Source organism: Polypterus senegalus, chromosome 2 (assembly GCF_016835505.1).
Source record: "Polypterus senegalus isolate Bchr_013 chromosome 2, ASM1683550v1, whole genome shotgun sequence".
Lineage (NCBI taxonomy): Eukaryota > Metazoa > Chordata > Cladistia > Polypteriformes > Polypteridae > Polypterus > Polypterus senegalus.
In genome coordinates, this window is record NC_053155.1 from 193,968,594 (window position 1) to 193,989,806 (window position 21,213).

General features: G+C 37.9%; 1 protein-coding gene across 3 annotated transcripts in view; it reads left to right on the forward strand.

Moving 5' to 3' along the window:
• LOC120523630 (probable ubiquitin carboxyl-terminal hydrolase FAF-X) overlaps positions 1-21,213 on the forward strand; it is a 377,796-nt gene that overhangs the window by 266,600 nt on the left and 89,983 nt on the right. For all 3 annotated transcript variants that reach the window (XM_039745106.1, XM_039745107.1, XM_039745108.1), the window contains exons 25-29: positions 311-448; positions 7,027-7,193; positions 9,444-9,552; positions 10,790-10,936; positions 11,015-11,161. In XM_039745106.1, coding sequence (XP_039601040.1) covers positions 311-448; positions 7,027-7,193; positions 9,444-9,552; positions 10,790-10,936; positions 11,015-11,161 — 708 coding nt within the window. The remainder of the gene's footprint in view (positions 1-310; positions 449-7,026; positions 7,194-9,443; positions 9,553-10,789; positions 10,937-11,014; positions 11,162-21,213) is intronic.

Here is a 21,213-nt window from a genome sequence, read left to right on the forward strand (position 1 = left end):
CATAATACAACCATCTAGTACCTTAATAATAAGCAAGAATGTAATAATTTTGCATGCCTTTTAGACATGCTAATAAGACTTTCATTGTACTCTGTTCACATAACAATACTATTAATACTACTATTACAATACTAATTTTTTTGTTTCTCACTGCAAGGTTTTGTTGAAGTTTCAGTTTAAGTACTGTATAGTTGAAACTTACTTACCAGATTACTCTGCTTCCTTACTATCATTTCTGATATCTTAAAATATATATTATATGCAGTTTTTAATACACTAAATTAAAATGTGTTTTCATTTTGGTGTATAGAATTTTTTTCAGGCTTCAAAGTACATCCCAGATATCTGTGTTATTAGAGCAGTACAAAAGATTGTTTGGGCTTCTGGATGTGGCACAGTACAGCTAGTTTTCAGCTCAAATGACGAAATCAGCAAGATTTATGAAAAGGTAAGAGGCTATAGTTGTGAACTTCTATATACACATTATCAAACAGACTTCAATTAAATGAGCACAGATCTTTGCAATGAAAGAAAACATTCTGTCTTTCTTTTGGGTTGTCTGAAGTTGATGTCCACAGGATTCCGGGTAGGCAGAACCTATAGTGTTACTTTGCCCAGAGCGGAAATTTGTGTGGGACAGATTGCTAGTTCAGTGTGGGTGGGAATAGATTCACAATCATAAATACTGGGATAGTTTAGAGTTGGTGGTTACTCTAAATGGATTACACAAAAAATAGTAAACTTTCAGAAAACTTCACTAATTTGACTAATTGTTGAACCTTACTCCTTCAGAGGTTAGCACTCGTTTCACAAAGTGAAAACTTGTTTTCGTGAAGGTTTGAAAATTTATTAAAATAACTAATTTTTATATGTGTTCAGACCTTTTGCTGTGGCACTCCAAATTGCATTCAGGCGTGCGTTATGTTTTCTGTATTTATCCTTAATGGTTCTAGAACATTTTAGCCTGGAGATCAACGACTCAACTGTTACAGCAGACATGGCCCATTTCATGGTGTGGGTTTACTTTTTTTAATGGCACGGATCTTGTTGAGGAAATGCTCACACTTCTCCCTCTTGAAGGCCAAACAAGAGGCCTGGCCACTCAAGGACATTCGCAGAGTTGTCCTGAAGCCACTCCTTTGATATCTTGGCTGTGTGCTTAGGGTCATTGTCCTGCTGAAAGATGAACCATTGTCCCAGTCGGAGGTCAAGACCGCTTGGGAGCAGGTTTTCATCCAGGACGTCTCTGTACATTGCTGCAGTCATCTTTCCCTTTATCCTGACTAGTCTCCCAGTTCCTGCCGCTGAAAAACATCCCCACAGCATGATGCTGCCACCACCATGCTTTACTGTAGGGATGGTATTGGCCTGGTGATGAGTGGTGCCTGGTTTCCTCCAAACGTGACGCCTGCAGTTCACACCAGAGAGTTCAATCTTGGTCTCATCAGACCAGAGAATTTAGTTTCTCATGGTCTGAGAGTCCTTCAGGTGCCTCTTGGCAAACTCCAGGCAGGCTGCCATGTGCCTTTTACTAAGGAGTGGCTTCCGTCTGGCCACTGTACCATACAGGCCTGATTGGTGGATTGCTGCAGAGATGGTTGTCCTTCTAGAAAGTTCTCCTCCCTCCACAGAGGACCTCTGGAGCTCTGACAAAGTGACCATCGGGTTCTTGGTCACCTCCCTGACTAAGGCCCTTCTCCCCCAATCACTCAGTTTAGATGGCCAGCCAGCTCTAGGAAGAGTCCTGGTGGTTTCAAACTTCTTCCACTTACGGATGATGGAGGCCACTGTGCTCATTGGGACCTTCAAAGCAGCAGACATTTTTCTGTAACCTTCCCCAGATTTGTGCCCCAAGACAATCCTGTCTCGGAGGTCTACAGACAATTCCTTTGACTTCATGCCTGGTTTGTGCTCTGTGAATACTTATGTACATGTGTTTTCTCAATTTTTTTATTTTTAATAAATTTGCAAAAATCTCAAGTAAACTTTTTTCACATTGTCATTATAGACATGTAGAATTCTGTGGAAAAAAATTAATTTAATCCATTTTGGAATAAGGCTGTAACATAACAAAATGTGGAGAAAGTGATGTGCTGTGAATACTTTCCAGATGCACTGTATATATAAAAGATCAGGAAATGAAATTGACTTGAGTAAACTTTTTGGGTACAATTGATGGTGCTCCAGCAATAGTTGAATGAGAAGGGTCTTATAGCAAATCAGAAAAAAAGTTGTTTGCATATCACTGCATTCTCCATCAAGAACAGTTATGTTGTAAACTAAAAAAAGGAAATCTGAAGGTGACAATGGAGAAGGTAGATGGGATTGTAATTTACTTCCAAGGACAATCACTAAAGCACCAAGAGTTTCAGTTCTTAGTGGATGAACATGAAATGCACTATCACAATATCACGCTACACACCAAAGTTCAATGGTTAAGCCAAGGTAACATTTTCTAAGGTTTATGCTCCCAATAATTTAACACTAGAATTACCAGAGCCTACGAAAAAACTCGTAAATCCGTCCCACCTTAAATCGCTTCTTAAAATCATTCACAGCTCTCCACCAGCGTCTTTTGTCATCTAAATGTGCTGATAAAAATCAGGCTGCAAGCAGCCGGCTATTCCATCCCCCCACCGACTTAGAACGTGCACAAACTTCTCCCAGCTCATGCCTTGATTGATTTTCTGGGAGTGAAGTGGAGTTTTAGAGTGGAAATAATAGATCGTTGTTTGGAACACATGGATTTCATGTCTGTTCCATTTCTGCAGTAATCTCTGTAAACACATTGTTAAAACAGAAACGTTTTTTATATTCTACTAGTAGATGACAAAATGTATGCATAAACTATATAATGTATGAAGCCTGAAGTATCAAAGAAATATTTTCACAAAAGATAAAAATCTAACACAACAATTGCGCTTTTATTCAAAAATATAACTGCAGACACCTGTTTATTATGACTGCCTCCGTGGCGCAATAGAATCAGCTGCCGACTGAGAACCAAAAGGTCGTGAGTTCGATCCTGCACCACTCAGTTTTGAGAAGTAAACTGCTCTTAGTCTTACTTCACTGCCAGAAAATCAATCAAGGCATAAGCCTGGAGAAGTTTGTGCACGTTCTAAGTCGGTGGGGGGATGGAATAGCCGGCTGCTTGCAGCCTGATTTTTATCAGCACATTTAGATGACAAAAGACGCTGGTGGAGAGCTGTGAACGATTTTAAGAAGCGATTTAAGGTGGGACGGATTTACGAGTTTTTTTGTAGGCTCTGGTAATTCTAGTGTTAAGTGTTTATTAAGCAGATGGTGCACACCGATCTGGCATATCTCGATTAAAAATTCATATTGGATATTGCTTTTATTGCTGACCTCACAGGGCATTTAAATGCACTGAATCTGAAGTTACATGGAAACCAGAAAATTCTCCCTGTTCTTGTTAGTAATGTTTTGGCCTTGTAGGAAAAGGTTTTTCTCTATCAAGAACAGCTTCAAAAAGGCAATTTTACTTATTTTCCATCCCGAGTACTCGAGTTGGTCAGACACGCAGCACTGCTTTCCACCCAGCAGAGTTCACAGATTATCTTGCTGAACTTTAAAGAGAATTTAATGACCTAAAACAACTGATGCCAATGATTTGTGCAGTTGAAAATCCCTTTAGTACTGAAGTAAAATCTGCTTCAGTGCTCACAGAGATGTTTGGTGTTTCAAAAGAACGTGAGCTTGTGGATCTGCATTTTACATAAGAATAAAGAGGAATCAGTTTTAAACTTCTGGATATGTAATATCAAGTGGAGACTATGGTGCTGTGACAAACTTGCGCAAAAAAAATTTTGACCAGGTTTTCAGCAGTCGAGGTTATCAGTTGCAAACAGAGCAATTCCCTCACTGACAAGCATCTCACCAACTGTTTGTGTGTTGCAACAACTGAATATCAGCCTGAAATAAAGAAATGGGTCAGCAAAATGCAAACCATCTTCACATTAGACAAGTTTACACTGTGTTTTGTGTATAGTATTGTATTAAATGTATTTTTATGTGCATATGACTTGCAGTTGAAAGTAACTGCATAACACATTTTTCACAAAAAAGCAAAATGCTATATATATATATATATATATAATCAATCATAACTGAATTTTCACTATGTAAAATATTTTTTACATGTTGTTTTTGGATTTACAGTTTGTTGACACTAGGGGGCGTACAGCTCCCCAAACCCTGGACACAACAGACACAGAGCCCAGTCTTATCACACAGCACGCCTTTATTTCAGTGGGGAAGCATTTTTCTGTTGCCCTCCACAACACAGCACAGTACCGTATAAGCACCAAATAACACACTCCTCCTTGTCTCATCCTTTTGTCTGTTGTCCACCTCCACTCCTCCTCGCAAACTTTGTACACCTCCCAACTCTGGCTTGTCCCTGTGAGTCTGGCAAGTCCTTTTATATTGGGTTAGGCGGTAACCCTATGCCATATGGTTCCTCCATTTTTACAGTACCCCCTGGAGGCACCCACGGTACCCAACAAGGCTGAGATAAAGAACTCCCAAGTCCCTTGGTGCCCTTTGGGAATCTGGGGCGGTGCTTCCATCCAGGGTAGCTGCTATCTAATATTCTGGGGGAAATAGTGCCCTAAAGATGTTACCCTTCCCTATCTTCCCTTTTTTGGGCATCCCTGCCGGGTTGGGCTGCCAACCATCCTTTACAAGTTGTTTCAGTAAATTGTTTAATGTAGACAAGAGGGAATGGTAATAAGCATCCTGATTGTATTAGTTTATGTTTATGGTGGAGCATGGCAGTATTAAAATATTCTAACTTAATCTTTAGGAAACAACGCCAAAAATGTCAGAAAATGTTAACTTGTTTTTGCACTGTGGCCCTTCAGTTTAGCAAATTCCCATTTTTCGGGCCCTGATACACATGAAGTTGAGTAGCACTGTTTAGAACTTGACTGGCATTTACTTATGGCAAATTGAATTGAGTGGAAATAGTTTTGAAAAGCACACTCCTGTTAAAAACATCTTTATATGACGTTGCTCGCTTCGATTCACGTAGCAACAATTTTAAATGAAACCGTTCTATATCTTTTGGTGATACAATATTTAATCGAGCAACAGTTTTTCAATTAATTTTTCTTGGATGCCAAGAAATAGTATTGTGCAATTTGTGCACATATATATTGGCCCCCAACATCGTGCTGACATCCTTTGACCCCAACAGCCCCTGCACTTTCAGCAGAATACCCATCAGAGCCACTACAGGGACTGCTGAGAGTTGCGGTTTCAAATTCTATCGGCTACTTTCACCATCCCAAGCCACCTTTTCCTCTACGGTTGTTTCCCATTCTCTCTGCAGTACAGTATTGCCATGAAAAAAGCCATAAAAATTGAGGCAGATATTCGCGGTTTCCACTAACAATTACTTGGGTTCTAAGGAAAAATCCGCAAACGACTGAGGCTGCGAACTCTGAACCGCAAATTCGCGGGGGTCTACTGTATATGTATTTTCCCCATATTCATTATAGTGAAATTTCCGACATAACGAAATAATTTTATGGTACCATAAATTTTGTTACAACTGGATTCCCACAATATCCACTGCATGTCAAGTCGAAAACCATGGAAGTCTCTGTAGGCCACTGTGATATAATTGTTGTGAGGCCTAGTTCAGGTTAAAGGTATAAATAAATATATATATATATATATATATATATATATATATATATATATATATATATATATATATATATATATTTATATATATATATATTTCTATATATATTTCTAAAACTTTGCATGTTCCCAGGAGCACAATGGCCTCAATAATCGTGAAATTAAAGATTTTTTGAAACACCATGACTGATTTTAGATTTTGCCACCCAGCTGATCTGAGTAACCTGGCACTCTCGCTCAATGGTCATGGAAACAAAGCTTCAAAACATCTGCTGTGATAGGAGAAACTATCAGAATAACAACCATTTCAGCTGCACTCCATCAGTTAGGCTTTTATGAAGGGTGGCTAGATAGAAGCTACTCTTGAGTGAAAGGCATATGACAGTTTAAAGGATTTTGAGAGAATGAGGAAAAATATTCTCTGGTTTGTTTTGACAAAAACGTAACTCTTTTGGAAGAACTCTATTGGTTTGTTTTGACAAAAATGTAACTCTTTTGGAAGAACTCTATGCACTATGTCTGGTGAAGACCAAGCACTGCTCATCACATGTCTAATATCATCCCTGTGGTGAAGCTTGGTGGTGGCAGCATCATGCTATGGGAGCACTTCTCAGCAGCAGAGACAGAGAGATTTGTCAGAATTGAGGAAATGATGAATGTAGCCAAATAGGAGAGAGGTCCTTGGAGAAAACCACATAAAACATATGCAGTGAGACTTGAAGTGTGTAGTTAAGAGACTTTTTAATCCAATCTAGTGGAGTTTGAAAGGATCTGCCAGGAAGGATGGAATAAACTGTCTAAATCTGTTTGTGCAAAGATTGTAAAGATGTACTTAAGAGGACTCAAAGCTGAAATGGCAGCCAAAACAGCTTCTACAAAGTACTGAATTTGGTCTGAATGCTTAATATGAATGAAAGATATATATATATATTTTTTTTTTTTTAATACATTTGCAAACCTTTCTTAAAATATAGTTTCACTTTGCCATTGCATGTTAGTGTGTAGATAGGTGGTCAAAATGGCAAATGTATGCTTTTAAAATTAAATCTACAACACAATAAAGTGTGCAGAAAGTGAAGAGGTCGGAATACAGAATGTTGAACCTAGTTTAGCAAGTATTTAATGCTTGTCAGTTTTGTTATTTAGAGAAGTATAGCATGAAAATATAATGGAACCACAATTTTTGCTAAGATTAATGCAATTGTTATTTTACTAGGGTGAGCATTACTAAATATTTATTTTAGTTGTTGTAACATGGAATTCCAAGAGGATCCTTAATTTCACACATTTTGATATTGTTAACTTGAGTAAGACATTATGGAAAAAGTTAAGAGTGCTTTTCCTTTATTTTAGACTAATGCAGGAAATGAACCTGATATGGAAGATGAGCAGGTTTGCTGTGAAGCACTAGAGGTTATGACTCTCTGCTTTGCCCTGATACCAACAGCTTTGGATGCACTTAGTAAAGAAAAGGCATGGCAGACATTCATAATCGATTTGCTGTTACATTGCCAAAGCAAGTAAGTAGAAAAAAAGCTTATTATAGTCAGAACAAAAATTTTAATGCATCACTTTAATTACTGTGTAGATTATGTAAGGTTTAATGTATCTATTGATCCATCCATTATATGGTTATATGATTAGATTTTATATGATATAAGAAAAAATAGAGAAGTCATTGTTGTCATTTGTTTATCCTACAGTTACACAAATGAGTCTTCTCTGTATAGTAGGTCTTAAATTAACCAGTTTGACCTATAAGTGCCTCTTAGCAAACATAGACATTACACGTTCCTCCTCAAAAGGATGATGTTGCTAATAGGAATACAATTTTGTTTGAGTTAGATAATTCCTTCCTACTGTTATAGCTTGTAAAACCAGATTGTGGTTACTATGTGTATGATTGACTCATTTAATAAGTCAAAGTAGTCTATTTCATGTTAATTCTCTTTTTAGTTAGTAAATGTTTCATCACTTTAATATTCTAAAGATAAAATTCCTTAAGTCAATTCTTCCATGACATAGACACTTAATGATTAGTTGTCATGGGTTTCAAGATAGCCAAAAATATATATGAATTACAATAACAAGATCCCTTTCTAAGGGAAATACTCTTGTCTTAGGCTTATGATCAGAGGCTTATGATCAGAGTACAGAAAATACTTATGGAAACATAATGAGAATATGCAAATTATGCACAGACAGTGATGGGAATATGATTTGAAACTAGTCTTCTGTTAGCCAGCTTCTTGAGTGATGAAGGATAGCTTTTTTCAGGTTTTTTATGGATATGTTTGCCCTTTTCATGTTTTACTGTTTATTTCTTTAGTTTTGTTCTCCCTTTTCTTGAATTTGACTGAAGTTTTGTGTATGTTGGTATATTTTCTTCTGATAAGTTCATGATTTATACAGTGTACCAAATACCATAATGAGTGCAAATAATGTTGTTGGGGCTATGCAAAGAATTATCATGTTTTTATTGTAACTCTGACGTATACTCAGCTTCGCAATTTTGAGACTTTAGATTATGCTGCTTTTTTTTGTTTTTGGTGATCAGTTTTACCCTCTTCTGTTACTTACTTTCATAGCCTACAAAGAAAGCTTTCTTGCTTTCTTGTTCAAGCTTGCAGGTTTATATGAGTTTTTTATGTGTGTGTTTTATTTTTTAATATATAGGAAAGTGAATCGGCATGTGATGTGAACATAATATATTGCTTCTGTTCTTTGAAGTAATTTAGCTGTCTGATACGCATCTAATGCCAGTATGCTGTCAGATTATTTTTTACAACCTGGAAGTTTATACTGCTTTTACAATAATGTAACTGCAATATTAAAGTCACTCAATTTTTGACAGATTATTACATATACTTTTATTCATTTATCAGACAATTTTATTTCAAGCGACTTACAAATGTAATTGTGTCAGTAGTATAGGGTTTGTTTTGAAACGGGTGTTTTAAGGCTTGGTTACATTAATTTTCCAAAACAAATATAAAAGTCCCCTAGACTTTATAGGTACAAGCAATCATTAAACTAATTAAAGGAATATATTATCCACAATTTTTTATATGTTTGTTACACCATGTAGTTTATATGGATGGCTTAGAATTTAGCTTAGCTTTGAATCTCATTTTTTGGTGATGAATGAACATAAGGTTTCTGATAAACTGGGCTCAATGGTGACTAACACTGACCAACCACAGTCAATATGAAAAATGTTCATGGAAAAATCATGCATTACTCCTGTCATGTCATCCAGTCGTATGCTCACAACATTCAAAGACATGTATGTATTGCTGAAATACTGTGAAATAAATAACTCCAGAAAATGATGGTAACCCAGAAACAAAAAGCCCCTGCCCCTCTCTCTCTCTCCCTCTTTCATTTGTCAGTAGTACTACATGATTTGGACTACATGTATTTACAGGGCCACTTTGCAGTTAAGTTGTAATAACAATGCAAAACATTTTAGGCTTATGAGTGTGTTTCACTTGGTTTTGTCTCTATTAATCATTGATGGAGCAATTTATAATATTGACAGACTATGAATATTTAATGGAAGGCTTCTGTTGTAGATAGGTTTTATATGTTTATCACCTAATCAGTTGCCCAGTTTTCAGCGTTTTTATAAATTGCCTTCAGTGTGTATGCATGTATGTTTGTGTGTGTATTATTATATATATATATATATAATGAATCTGAATACTTTGTAAATTCATATGATATATCATATGTATAATTTTTTTATATTTACACTTTTTATTTTGAAGAACTGTTCGTCAGATGGCTCAAGAGCAGTTTTTTCTAATGGCTACTAGATGTTGCATGGGACACAGACCTTTACTCTTCTTTATAACTCTTCTTTTTACAGTTTTAGGGGTAAGTGTGATGTGTTTAGCTTTTTGATGTGGTTCTCTTCAACAAAACCAACATCTTTCAAATTTTATCATTTGTTGTTGCCACATTAGTCATAGACTTTGTTGACTTAACTTTTTTAGTTTAATTTCAGCTGCTGGGTTTAAGGAAGATATTTACATGAATTTTAAAAACTATTTTAAAAACAATCTCCTAATATGTGAACGTTTCGATGCAAGTACAAGTGCTCCATTTCCTTGTTTCTTTGTTCATCATTTTGGTATTCTTAAATTGGTAAAACTGAAATGCTGACATAACAGAAGCTCTTAACTTGGAAAGCATGTCATAATGTAGATTGATCATTGTTTAAAATTGTTTAGATCAATGTTACTAATTTAACTTAACAGGAATACAAACAAAAAGCTGTATACTAGAGTGTAAAACTGGTGCACTGTTAATCCTTATAACCAATTATGCAAATATTAAGCACATCAAAACTATTTTGGCTGTTTCTTAAGATGTATCTTTATATTTTATTGTCTGGATGTTTACAGCATCTTTTGATTTTCTTTGAATTTCAAACTTGCATTGCCAATGTCCCTTAAAGAGGTAGAACTGTTGCCATCTATATCTATACTACACTATACTTGTTCTTTTTTTTTTAGTTCACCAGTTGTTTGACTTGTTCCTGTACAGTTACTTACCTAGGGTTGTAACTCTTCTGCAACATACCCTGTTTCTTTATGTGTTCACAATAACTTTGTTGTCATGGCTTGCAATATATAAGCTTTAATTACTTCAAGTAATTATCTATTCATATGAAATAAAGTGAAATTTTTATGCACTTCAGAACACATTTGAAAATGTGTGTAAAGTATACTTTTTTACAATATTGTTTCATTTATTCAGACACAAACAAATCATTCATTTGAAAATATAAAGCCTGCATGTTGCTCAGTACCATTTCTTTAATTTCAAAGATTAAAAAACGAAATACCCCGACATCCTTACCTTTAAAAAAATAAAATAATTAAATAATCACTCTTCGGTTGATTTAAAACTGCTGCAGATCATAGGTCTGTATTAATATCCATGGCTAAAAACAAAGATGCTTGCCTCATCATGAAATTACAGAAATGACTACAGGCCAGAAGTTAGTTTGTTTTAACAATGTTTTCCGTCTATTGATTCATTTGTGATTGAATGCTTATTTGCTTCATCCTTCCTATAGTAAAGCTTAACGTAATTTGTTATTTTTCAGAGTACAGCAAGAGAGAGAGCAAAACATGCTGGGGATTATTTTACTTTATTGAGGCACTTGCTAAACTATGCCTACAATAGTAACATTAATTTGCCAAATGCAGAGGTTCTTTTAAATAATGAAATTGACTGGCTGAAAAGGATTCGGGTAAGAGATAGTTGTCAGTTTACTTAATGTTTTTATTTTTAGAATAGTTTTAAAATTTTGATTTCTGCATTTTTCCAGGATGAAGTAAAAAGAACAGGTGAAACTGGTGTTGAAGAAACAATACTAGAAGGCCATGTAGGTGTAACAAAAGAGCTTCTTGCTTTCCAAACAACTGAGAAAAAGTACTACATTGGCTGTGAAAAAGGTGGTGCCAATCTAATTAAGGTACACTGAGTAATTTCAGTTTTTGAAACTTATTTAAGCTCTACCACAAAGAAGCTAATTTTTGTATTACTTGCATTACTTGGTTTTACTGTGTTCATTTCAGTCATTAAATTGTATATTTGGAAAGTAGTTTTATTCATATGCTGTGGGCAGCCATGAATGTGTGTTGAAAAAAGAACATTCAAGATTAGAATGGAGAATTTAATGTCAGTTTTTTTCCATGCACTTTCAAAACCATTAAAATATGTGGAAATAGTACTTATTAATTATGTGAGAAATAGAAAACACTTGGGCCCCCGGTCTTCAAAGAAAGATGGTTCATGAGCTTCTTAGAAAACACAGCACCACCGGGCATGCTGACAAGGTTGCCACCATCTTTTACATCCTATCGTGTTGCATATGACTGTCTTTTGTGGGCGAAGTGTATGACTTTTGCGTTTGCAGTGAAAACAGTCAGCTTGTCCAATGTACTACACTGTCAGCAGATGATGTGGCAGTTCTTTTCCTATCAGCTTTACCATATGTGTGCATCACTGTTATTTTCCTGTCAGCCATGGCGTACGGTCACACCACTGCTTGCCATGAAAAGAACCCCAAGTGCAATTATGTGGTCATGGTAGCACACACCTCAAATTCCTGGGTCAAGTTGCACATAGAGTATCATTTCATTAAAGATAAGATAAATGTAAACAAAAAAATATATTTCATACACCACAAACCACACGAACAACAAGCGATAGGCGTGAGCAATGTGGACCCCCTGTCAAGTGTCATGCTCTGTGAATCAGCAACACATAAAAATGTGGGGGTGGGAATTACCCATGGAGTTTCAGGAACTGTGGGTCCATTACTAAATAGTCAAAAACAAAATAAGAGCAGCGTTGCTGATCCAAACTGCTGTGCGGGAGAGGAAATGAGTGGCACAATAATAGCTAAATGACAGTGTAACAGTGCTGCGTGAAATCTAGAAAAAAGGTACGCAGACATACAGCTTAGCGAGAACAAAAAAAAAAAAAACACTTTCCTGTAAAATTGTGTTTTGCAATGATCATGGAAAAAATGCCAAGTCACTAGGAGAAGAGGACTTGATCTAATGCAAGAATGTTTAACTCATTGACAGTTGTGTATATAGTATGTTCAAGATTAAGCAGCTCCAGTGAGCTGATATTATTACTCATTACTTGACAGGTTTTCCTCAAGAATTTCACTGTATTCGTTGCCATTTTTCTTTTGTTCAGTCCTGACCAGTTTTCCTGTCCCTGCCGATGAAAAACATCTCCACAGTATGCTGTTGCCACCATCGTGCTACACTGTGGAAATGGTGTTCTCAGTAATAATGGGAATTGTTGGGTTTGCAGCAAACATAGCATCTCCATTATTGCCAAAAAGTTTAATTTTAATCTCATCTGACCAAAGAATCTTCTTCTATGTGTTTAGGGAGTTTGCCACATGCTGTTGGACAAACCCCAAACATGTTTTCTTATTTTTAACTTTAAGCAGTGGCCACTCTTCCATGAATGAAGCCTTGCTCTGTGGAGTGTATTGTTTAAAGTAGCCCTGTGAACAGATACTCCTATTTTTGCTGTGGATCTTTGCAGCTCCTTCAGTCTTAACCTTGATGTCTTTGTCATATCTCCAATTAATCTCCCCTTGCCCAGTCTGGGTGTTTTGGTGGACTGCCTTCTCTTGTCGGAGTTGTAGTATTTCCATATTCCTTCCATTTTGTTTTAATTGATTTAATGGTGCTCCATGTGATATTGCAATTTTAGATATTTTATAACCCAACCCTGATCTATACAATCTTCACAACTTTGTCTCTGACTTGTTTGGAATGATCCTTCGTGGTCTTGTTGCTTGCTTAGTGGTGTTGCAGAGTCAGGGACCTTTTAGAACAAGTCTGTTTATAAAGACATCATGTAACAGATCATGTGACACTTGGATTACACACAGGTGAACCCTAATCAACAAACTGTGACTTCTGAAGTCTTGAAGTCTTGTGGCATACTCCAATGAAATAAGCATTGCACGATACTCAAGATCCTAAAATACTAAGGCTATTATTTTTACAGCTCAGATAACGCGTCTGCTTTCTTGATGAATGAAATAAGCAAAAGGATAATTCAGATATGCTGCTTTGATTAACACTACAGCACTATCACTACTGAACCATGTTTCACACAAAACTTGCAATTTATGGCTACATTGAGATCATAATCGTTATTTCTTTAAAATGTTTATTGTGGACTGTCTGCCCTCTAAACCTCAGTCAAAAAAGTAAGTTCAGTGACACTTCCCAGTAAATAAGAAAGAATGCTCAAGGATAAATTAATAAAGTCACTGGTGAGGACGAAAACTCAGACCCGACAGCAGATGCGGTTATAAAGCAGCTTTATTTTCAGAGTCATGGTGAGAAGAGTTTCAGAAAAGCAGACAATCAAATATACATGACAGCGTCAGGGCTCTTCTGAACCCCGTCTGTTGGGTGGGGTCCAGTTTTATACCCCTAGAATGCGTGATTTAATATCATTATAAAATGTAACAGTCAACACATTTACTATACACAAACCTTGAGCCCCTTTAACATCCCTTGTAAAACATGATTTCTTGGCTCCTTTTGTTATGGCGTTCAGATGTAAGCTAAGGGAAAACGTGATAAGGCAGACTCATGTGTGAATGCTCAGACCTTGAGTCCTTTGCACAAACATTTTTCTGTTTGCTAAAACAAAGCATGCTGTTACTTGGTTTCGTAAAGCTTACTTCTCAGACATGAATTAGTACAAGGGAACGAAGAGAACATTCGTCTTCCACACTGGAAGATGTATCCATGGTTAGGGCTGTCTTTTAACTCTGAATAGAAAGACATTTCCACAGAGAAATGAAAACTTGGTAGGACTCATCTCGTTATGATATCACTATTAAACTTTAGTTTCTCTTACAGTCTTTTAGAAATGTCCTTTGGTTTTTGCAACATGTCATAACCCATTGTCTCTACCTTAAGCTCTAGCAGGAACCCAGTTTCGTGAAGTATCAAGATAGACAGTGAGTGGGACGATAAGGCAGGCAGATACAGCTGATATAACAAGTAAAAAGATGTATTCATTGGAAAAAATGTTCCATAGAGAATATATAAAAAAAATGCTAACAAACACTGCAATAATTAAGGAAAAGGTAAAATCACATGGCATGTACCTTAAAAAATATCTTCCAAACAAAAAAAAATGAATCCCCTTTTTAATGCACACCGAAGAATCAGCCCTTATCCTCCTTAGCATTTTTTTTGCTTGAAAGGTTACATATTTATTAAATCTGATCTCTCATCTGTAAAATATGTAAAACACTAAAAGTGCAACGTCAGAAATGTAGAAAGTATAATAATGAACAATAATACATATAATGCTAATACCATATATACTGTCAAAATATATAGTTTGTGTGGTATATTTTGAAGGACAGTGAAATACAGACCAGCTTTTGAACAGCGCACTGCACATGTACGATTAAAACGAGCATCACATTTGGATACATAACTGTCTATTGATCTTCCTATAAATCACCATGCAGCCACCTTAATTCTTAACATACTGACTTTTTGCTAGTCTGAACTGAACTGCTTGGCTGGCAAAAAGACCAGCTTTTATCCCATGTCAGCCATCACCTGATCCAAGTAGTCTTGCACCACTCTGTGGTAAAGTGAGATCCGCAGCTGTTTGCTGTTTTTAAATAAATAATCGCTGCATTCACACCTTCGTGTGGGGAGATGTGGTAGCATGGCGAGCGGTTCCCATGTGCAATGAGGGAATGAACAGCCCTGCACTTAGTGTGCAGATGTTGGATCATCTGCAACCCTAACTGTAGCCGGGAGCTGCTCATTACCACAGCTATGCGATGTCCCCAGTTTAAAATGGAAGTGCAAGTATGAGAAGTGGGTAACAAAAGAGCGGAGGTTAAAGGGCGGAGAGAAAGGCAGGAGCTGTAGTGAGCCAGTGCTTGGTGAGAAGCATAAGGATGGGAATGGTGCTTCAGAAGGTATCGTGTGGCCAGCGCTCAGAAGGGGGAATGAGGATCACTCCTGCTGAGCAGCCTGGAACAGGAGTGGTCGTTACACTCAGGAGGATCCTCTCACCAAGTGGAACCTATGACTAGCAGCTGGGCTAGGACGGTGTGCTTTCGCTGGGTGGAGTATGGATTGGCCGTGGTTGGCATTAGAGTAGGGTCCGTTGGCTCCCGGTGGAACGCCGTGAATTGGGTGGCATAGACATGGGCCAGTTTTGAAGGATGTCTGCACCTGTTGGTGGACGTCTCTCCGTGCTGCAAGGTCCAAGTAGGGTAATCCAGAGAAGTGTCAGTTTTAAAAGTGAGGCACTGTGGATGAGAATTTAAGACTCCTGTCTGAATTTTAACCTAATTTTGGTGGATGTATTTATTCAGATTTTAACCTCCACCAGCACTTTGTTGTTTTTATTAATTATTTAACTATTTTCTAAGCACTGCAATTTTTGAACACTTCTTTTTGTTTGATTTTTATTTATTTATTTTTTTAATAAAAGCACTGTCGGGTTCAAGAGGCTCCCTAAAGAAAACAAAGAGGGAGCAAGGAGTGGACCTGCACCGTCTCTCTCTCTCTCTCTCCCCCATCCCCAGGGTCATGCCCCTAGCTTAAATGATAATTCTCTGGATTTTCTGATGCGCACCTTCATTGCCGACCCCACTCAGCACTACACATCACGTCTGTCTCATATGCTCAGAACTGGTGTCTGTCATCCTAATGATTAGCGTTTACTTAAATAAGTACCTCCGTAGTACTTACCTATTTAACACTCACTCATCTCTCGTGTCTCGAACATGGCAGAGGCCAAGGGCCTGTCACTGTCCTGGCCAGATTACAGATCAAATATAAAGAAAGAATACCTCAACAGAATTCAAGGGTCTTTTACTGCCCTGGGACATTTTCCCTGAAAGGGCTACACTTGAACTAACAGTAACAAATAAATAGGCTTTCCTTATTCTTCAGCCTTAAAATGGGAGAAATGTGCTTATTTTTTCAACAGATCCATGATACTAAAAAGTGCACACATACTTTCAACTTTTGTAAGCTTCTCAAAGATTTTCAAAAAATGTTTCTACTCCTAAGAATCTGACAGATGACATATTCTTGGTTTTTAAAATTGATGAAGAATCTCTTTGTTACTAGTTTGTCACCAGACTGCCATAGCACACATATGTACAAAGTTATAGAAGCCAGCAGCCAAAAGGAAATGCAACTCGCTCAATAACAGGTTTTTTTTTTTGAAATGCCATCACCATCAATTCAGTAGACAGATTGGAAGAGCAATGGGGTCATGAGGTTGCTGGAAAGGGGTGTGTGGCGCTCCCGATATCTTTGCAAAAGGATGAAGGCCCAAGTCTTTAGAGTCTTGGAACTTCCTATTTTGCTATATAGTTGCAAGACGTGGATGCTATCCAGTGACTTGAGAGGAAAACTGGGCTCTTTCGCCACTGTGTTTCTTCAGAGAGTCATTGGGTAATGGAGTCCCGAATGAGGCACATTACCTGCATTGTGAGGGAGCGTCAGTTACGGCACTACAGCCATGTTCCCAGAGACTGATCAAACTCGCAGGATCCTCATTGTTGAGGACCCGAGCAGCTAGACTAGGCCAAGGGGACACCCACGTAACACCTAGCTGTGGCAGATAGTCATTTCTTGTGGGTGAGATTGAACCACATGTTTGCCTGGGGGGTTGCCAACCAGGATCCCATGCTGTTTCTTAATGGGGCGGGTGCGGCAACGTGCTTTACCAGTACATGCTTACCTGACCTGACCTCTCCATCTTTTTGCATGAAAACAAAGGCTCCTCTTAGTGTCCATCAGAATATAATTTATACATGCCCAGTATGTTTTCTGCTTTTAATATAAATGTCAACACCTGCATCCTTTCAGGAGCACTTGAAGGGGAGCAGGACTATAACAGTAGCAGAGGGCCGGGTAGTTCTTGGAGGTGGTAGAATGCGTTGAGGCTGTCTCTCCTTGAAGGGCCCTCGAGGTGATGTGTTGTCTGTCACCTGTTCATTTCCTTTATAGTCACTAGCTTGCTGATATTCAAACGTAACACTTTCCAACCTTTAAGGCAGCATTGGATTTTATTCCATGAACTTTAAATATAGAAAAAAAAATTCAGTCAGTAATTGTGGCTTGACCATAAACAAGTGGAAGGTATGGGGCTTTTGCTAGTATTAGCTACAAAGGAAGCACCAAGCAGAATTAGAACAAATCAAGAGTGTCAGGCTTGTGCGCTTTGGATGATAAAGAGGCAATTCTAAACATGTTCTACTGAACATATACTGAGTGATCTTCACACATGGTAAACATTTTTTTTTCTCTCAGGTTTGTTGCTTGTGTGCATACACTGCATCTACTGTAGCTGTTTATATTGTATGTGCACATTTTGTCTGCCTTGGTGACGCTCTATCCATGGTATTGAGTGAATAATTATTAGAGAATATGGAATTTGAATAATATTTAATTGATATGTTTTAAAATTTTATATTCTGCTATGTGTTCAAAATGTTTAATGCATTTATTGCGATTTACTTTATATTGTAACTGTATATTAGCAATAATTATTTGACTTGGGATGTGATTATAAATATGTAACAGCTTTTTATTGAAAATATTGTTTGTGGTTTCTGTGGCATTACCTGCCCTACCCTAAATGTTATACTGTTCTCATGATTTTGGATCATAGTCTTGTTGCCTAATGTAGTTGCACTTTAGCAACAACTTAGACATTTTGCTTTTGAGTCTTTTGGTAGAGAACAGGATTTATTGGTTTCCCTTTGTTTCCTTTGATTGTGCAGGTTCTAATGCACAAAAGCATTGCCCAAACCACTACGTTACCACTTTGATAGTTGACCTTTGGTGTGGTGTTCTTACTGTGGGATATAGTGTGAACGGTGCACTGTCCTTATTCAACGCAAGAAGCTAGCAGATTTCAAGATGATGGTTTTAGGGTCCTTTGTGACAACTTTGCTTTGATGGATAGGGCTAAAGTAGAACTTCTGTAAAATACTGTTGGATCAATACTAAAATTTTGAGTTTGGTATCGATATCAGCTCTTAGACCTCAGTACAGTTACAAAAATGATTCTGAAGCAAATAACTGATAACTCTCCAAACCCTCAAACAGCTGCTTTGTTTCACCAGCCTGCAGTCACACATGCATGGGTTCTCTGATGCACGCTCATGCACCTCTGTTGTATGCCCCACTCTGTACATCAATAAGAGGAGCCTCCTTTCGGGACTCTCCAGCATGTTTACATTAATATATGTTGGGGTAGATTTGAGGGGACTGAATTCGAGTCCCTCTTGGATTTTTGATCACACTTACTTTTTCTTTACCCATTCCCCTAGTATATTGCTGTGTGGTATATTGCTTGTATGTTTGTGTTCCTTTCACACAATAATTAGAACTTTTACTTTTAACAATATTTAATGATAGTTTACAACTTTTATACTTATGCATAATTCATAAATCTATTCATAAATCTATTCATAAAATATTGCCATTTCACCTCTCCAAACTAGAGAAATAATACAGCTTATAACATGCTCTTGCTGTCGAGTGTACATGTGTGCTTGCAAAAGAAAAAGGGCATTCTCTGTTTTGATTAGTGACAGAGGAAAAATACACTAGTAGCAGAGAGAATTTGTATATTACCAACACTGATTTGTAATATGTAAACTTAGCAAGTGACACATTGATGCAAAGGGTGGGAACACAAGAAACCATTTTGTACACCTCGAGCAGCCACACTGGTATTTACAGCGAGTTTCAGAAAAGATAAGCTGCAGCTTCTTTTGACATGCAGCATGACACAAAAGTAAAAATTAACTTTAAGTCAGGTTATGATCATGAATTCATTAGCTAATGGGTTCATGTATGACAGAAAAGCAAATCTGTGAACAAAATTATGTACGTTTGTGAAAATTCTCAGTCATCCAGGTGAAATTATCTGGTAGTTGAGTCATGGTAACTGGACTTCTTTCTTGTTAGGTAGAACGTTTCACTGCTCATCCAAGCAGCTTCGTCAGACAGCAGTAAAACGCATCTACATAACAAGAAAGAAGTCCAGTTGCCATGACTCAACTACCAAAAAATTATTTATGCTTTAATAGAGCATAATGCTAAGGAAATGTGTCCCGTTTATATTGTGTAAAAAGAGAGATTTAAAAGCATACTCAGAACGCTTGACCCCAGGTGTATAATGTCAAGTCACATTTACTTTAGTAAAGCAGTGCCCCCACTAAACTAAGAAGAATGCAGGCAAAAAGTCACTCAAATATTAAACAAGTTGGCTGTTTTGAATGTAGATCGAATCTGTTGTGTCACTATTAATAAAAACTGTAAACTAATAAAGAAGTGCTTACAAACCTTCTTTGTAACTAAATGCTTTGTAAGGGGAATGCAATGAATTATTTCTTTATAAAACACAAGATCTCTGCATAACATTACTTTAAATTTCTATGCAGTAGTGTCTGTTTTCTGACCTGTGCATGTTGAGCTCTGCATTTGAAAACAGCGCATGTATAAAGCATGTTTTTTCATGACTTCTTTGTATGTATACTACATGTTTATTACAGTTGAATTTCTATCTTGTTGCTTATTGTGAAGATATTTAAGAATTTAGAGAGGTAAGAGTTAAGAAAAGAAATGCTTTGATGCTTATCAGGACTGCAATTCCTTTAAAGAGCCCCTGTTGTTGATTGAAAATGATGAGTCTGAGATACTCAGAAGTAGACAGCGGGAAGACAAACGAACAACACAGAGTGAGGCAGTGCAGACTGATGCTTCTACATCAGATCATGAATGTTATGGGCAGAAAATTGTAGAGCCACAGAGCTCAGACCAGGAGGAATAAAAAGAACTCCAAGACCAGGCTGTTTCTAAAAGAACTCCAAGACCAGGCTGTTTCTAATGAGTTTGCACGCAGTTTGTGTGAAGAACTTTCAGATTTGGATATGACTGCCGATCCTAATGTGATGTGGGACTTTCCATGACAAGAACCTGAAGGTTGCTGAGGGTTGTGTTGGTGTTACTGGTGTTCCTAGAAGGAGTTGCAGTGCACGGCTCAATGGCAACCCTGGTCTGATGGCTCTGAGGGCAGATAAAAAGGCATTTGTTAGAGGAATCTGTGAGCAAGTGACACACCATCTGTGGTCTAGCGACCCACGTCCTGCTTATAGAGGAATCGAAGCATTACGCACATTTGAATCTGGTCCTCGGAGAGTTGCAGTCAGGGCAGCTGATGGAACGCCATTACAGATGACACTGCAGTTGTGACCCGCTGTGCTGGCTACTTCGAGCGTTTGTTCAAAGCTGATCGTCCGGCTAGGACGTTGGATATCTCTGGGTTCACGGTTCTTGAGGTTGATCCTCCAATTAGCTGTGAACCACCCAGTCTCACTGAGATTACACAGGTGGTGAACCAGCTGAGGGGGAGAAAGACTGGTGGTAAGGCTGTCCTCCTGGCATTGCAAGCAATCTTTGCTTCCATTTGGGAGACTGGCATCATCCCAACTGACTGGAAAACGGGACTTGTTGTCCCTATCTGGAAAGGGAAGGGCTATCGCCTATATTGCAGCAACTACAGGGGGATAACACTGTTCTTGGTGCCAGGTAAGGTCCTTGCTAGGGTCGTCCTCAATTTCTACTTGCTCACCTACCAGCAAGAGTCTGGTTTTAGGCCTAAGAAGTCTACCATCAACCGTATCCTGGCACTGAGGGTTCTCATGGAGCGCAAACGCGAATATCAGCAGAGTGTCTTTGCAGCTTTTGTTGATTTTCGCAAAGTGTTCGACTCAGTTGATTGAGCTGCCCTGTTGGACATCCTGAGGGTTCGCGGGATCCCCTCAAGGTTGCTGGATATCATGGCTGGCCTGTACACTGGTACTGTGAGTCCTGTGCAGAGTGGAGGCAGGACCTCTGCATTTTTCCCAGTTTATTCTGGGGTTCGTCAGGGGGTGTGTTCTTGCTCCTACTCTGTTCAGTACTCTGT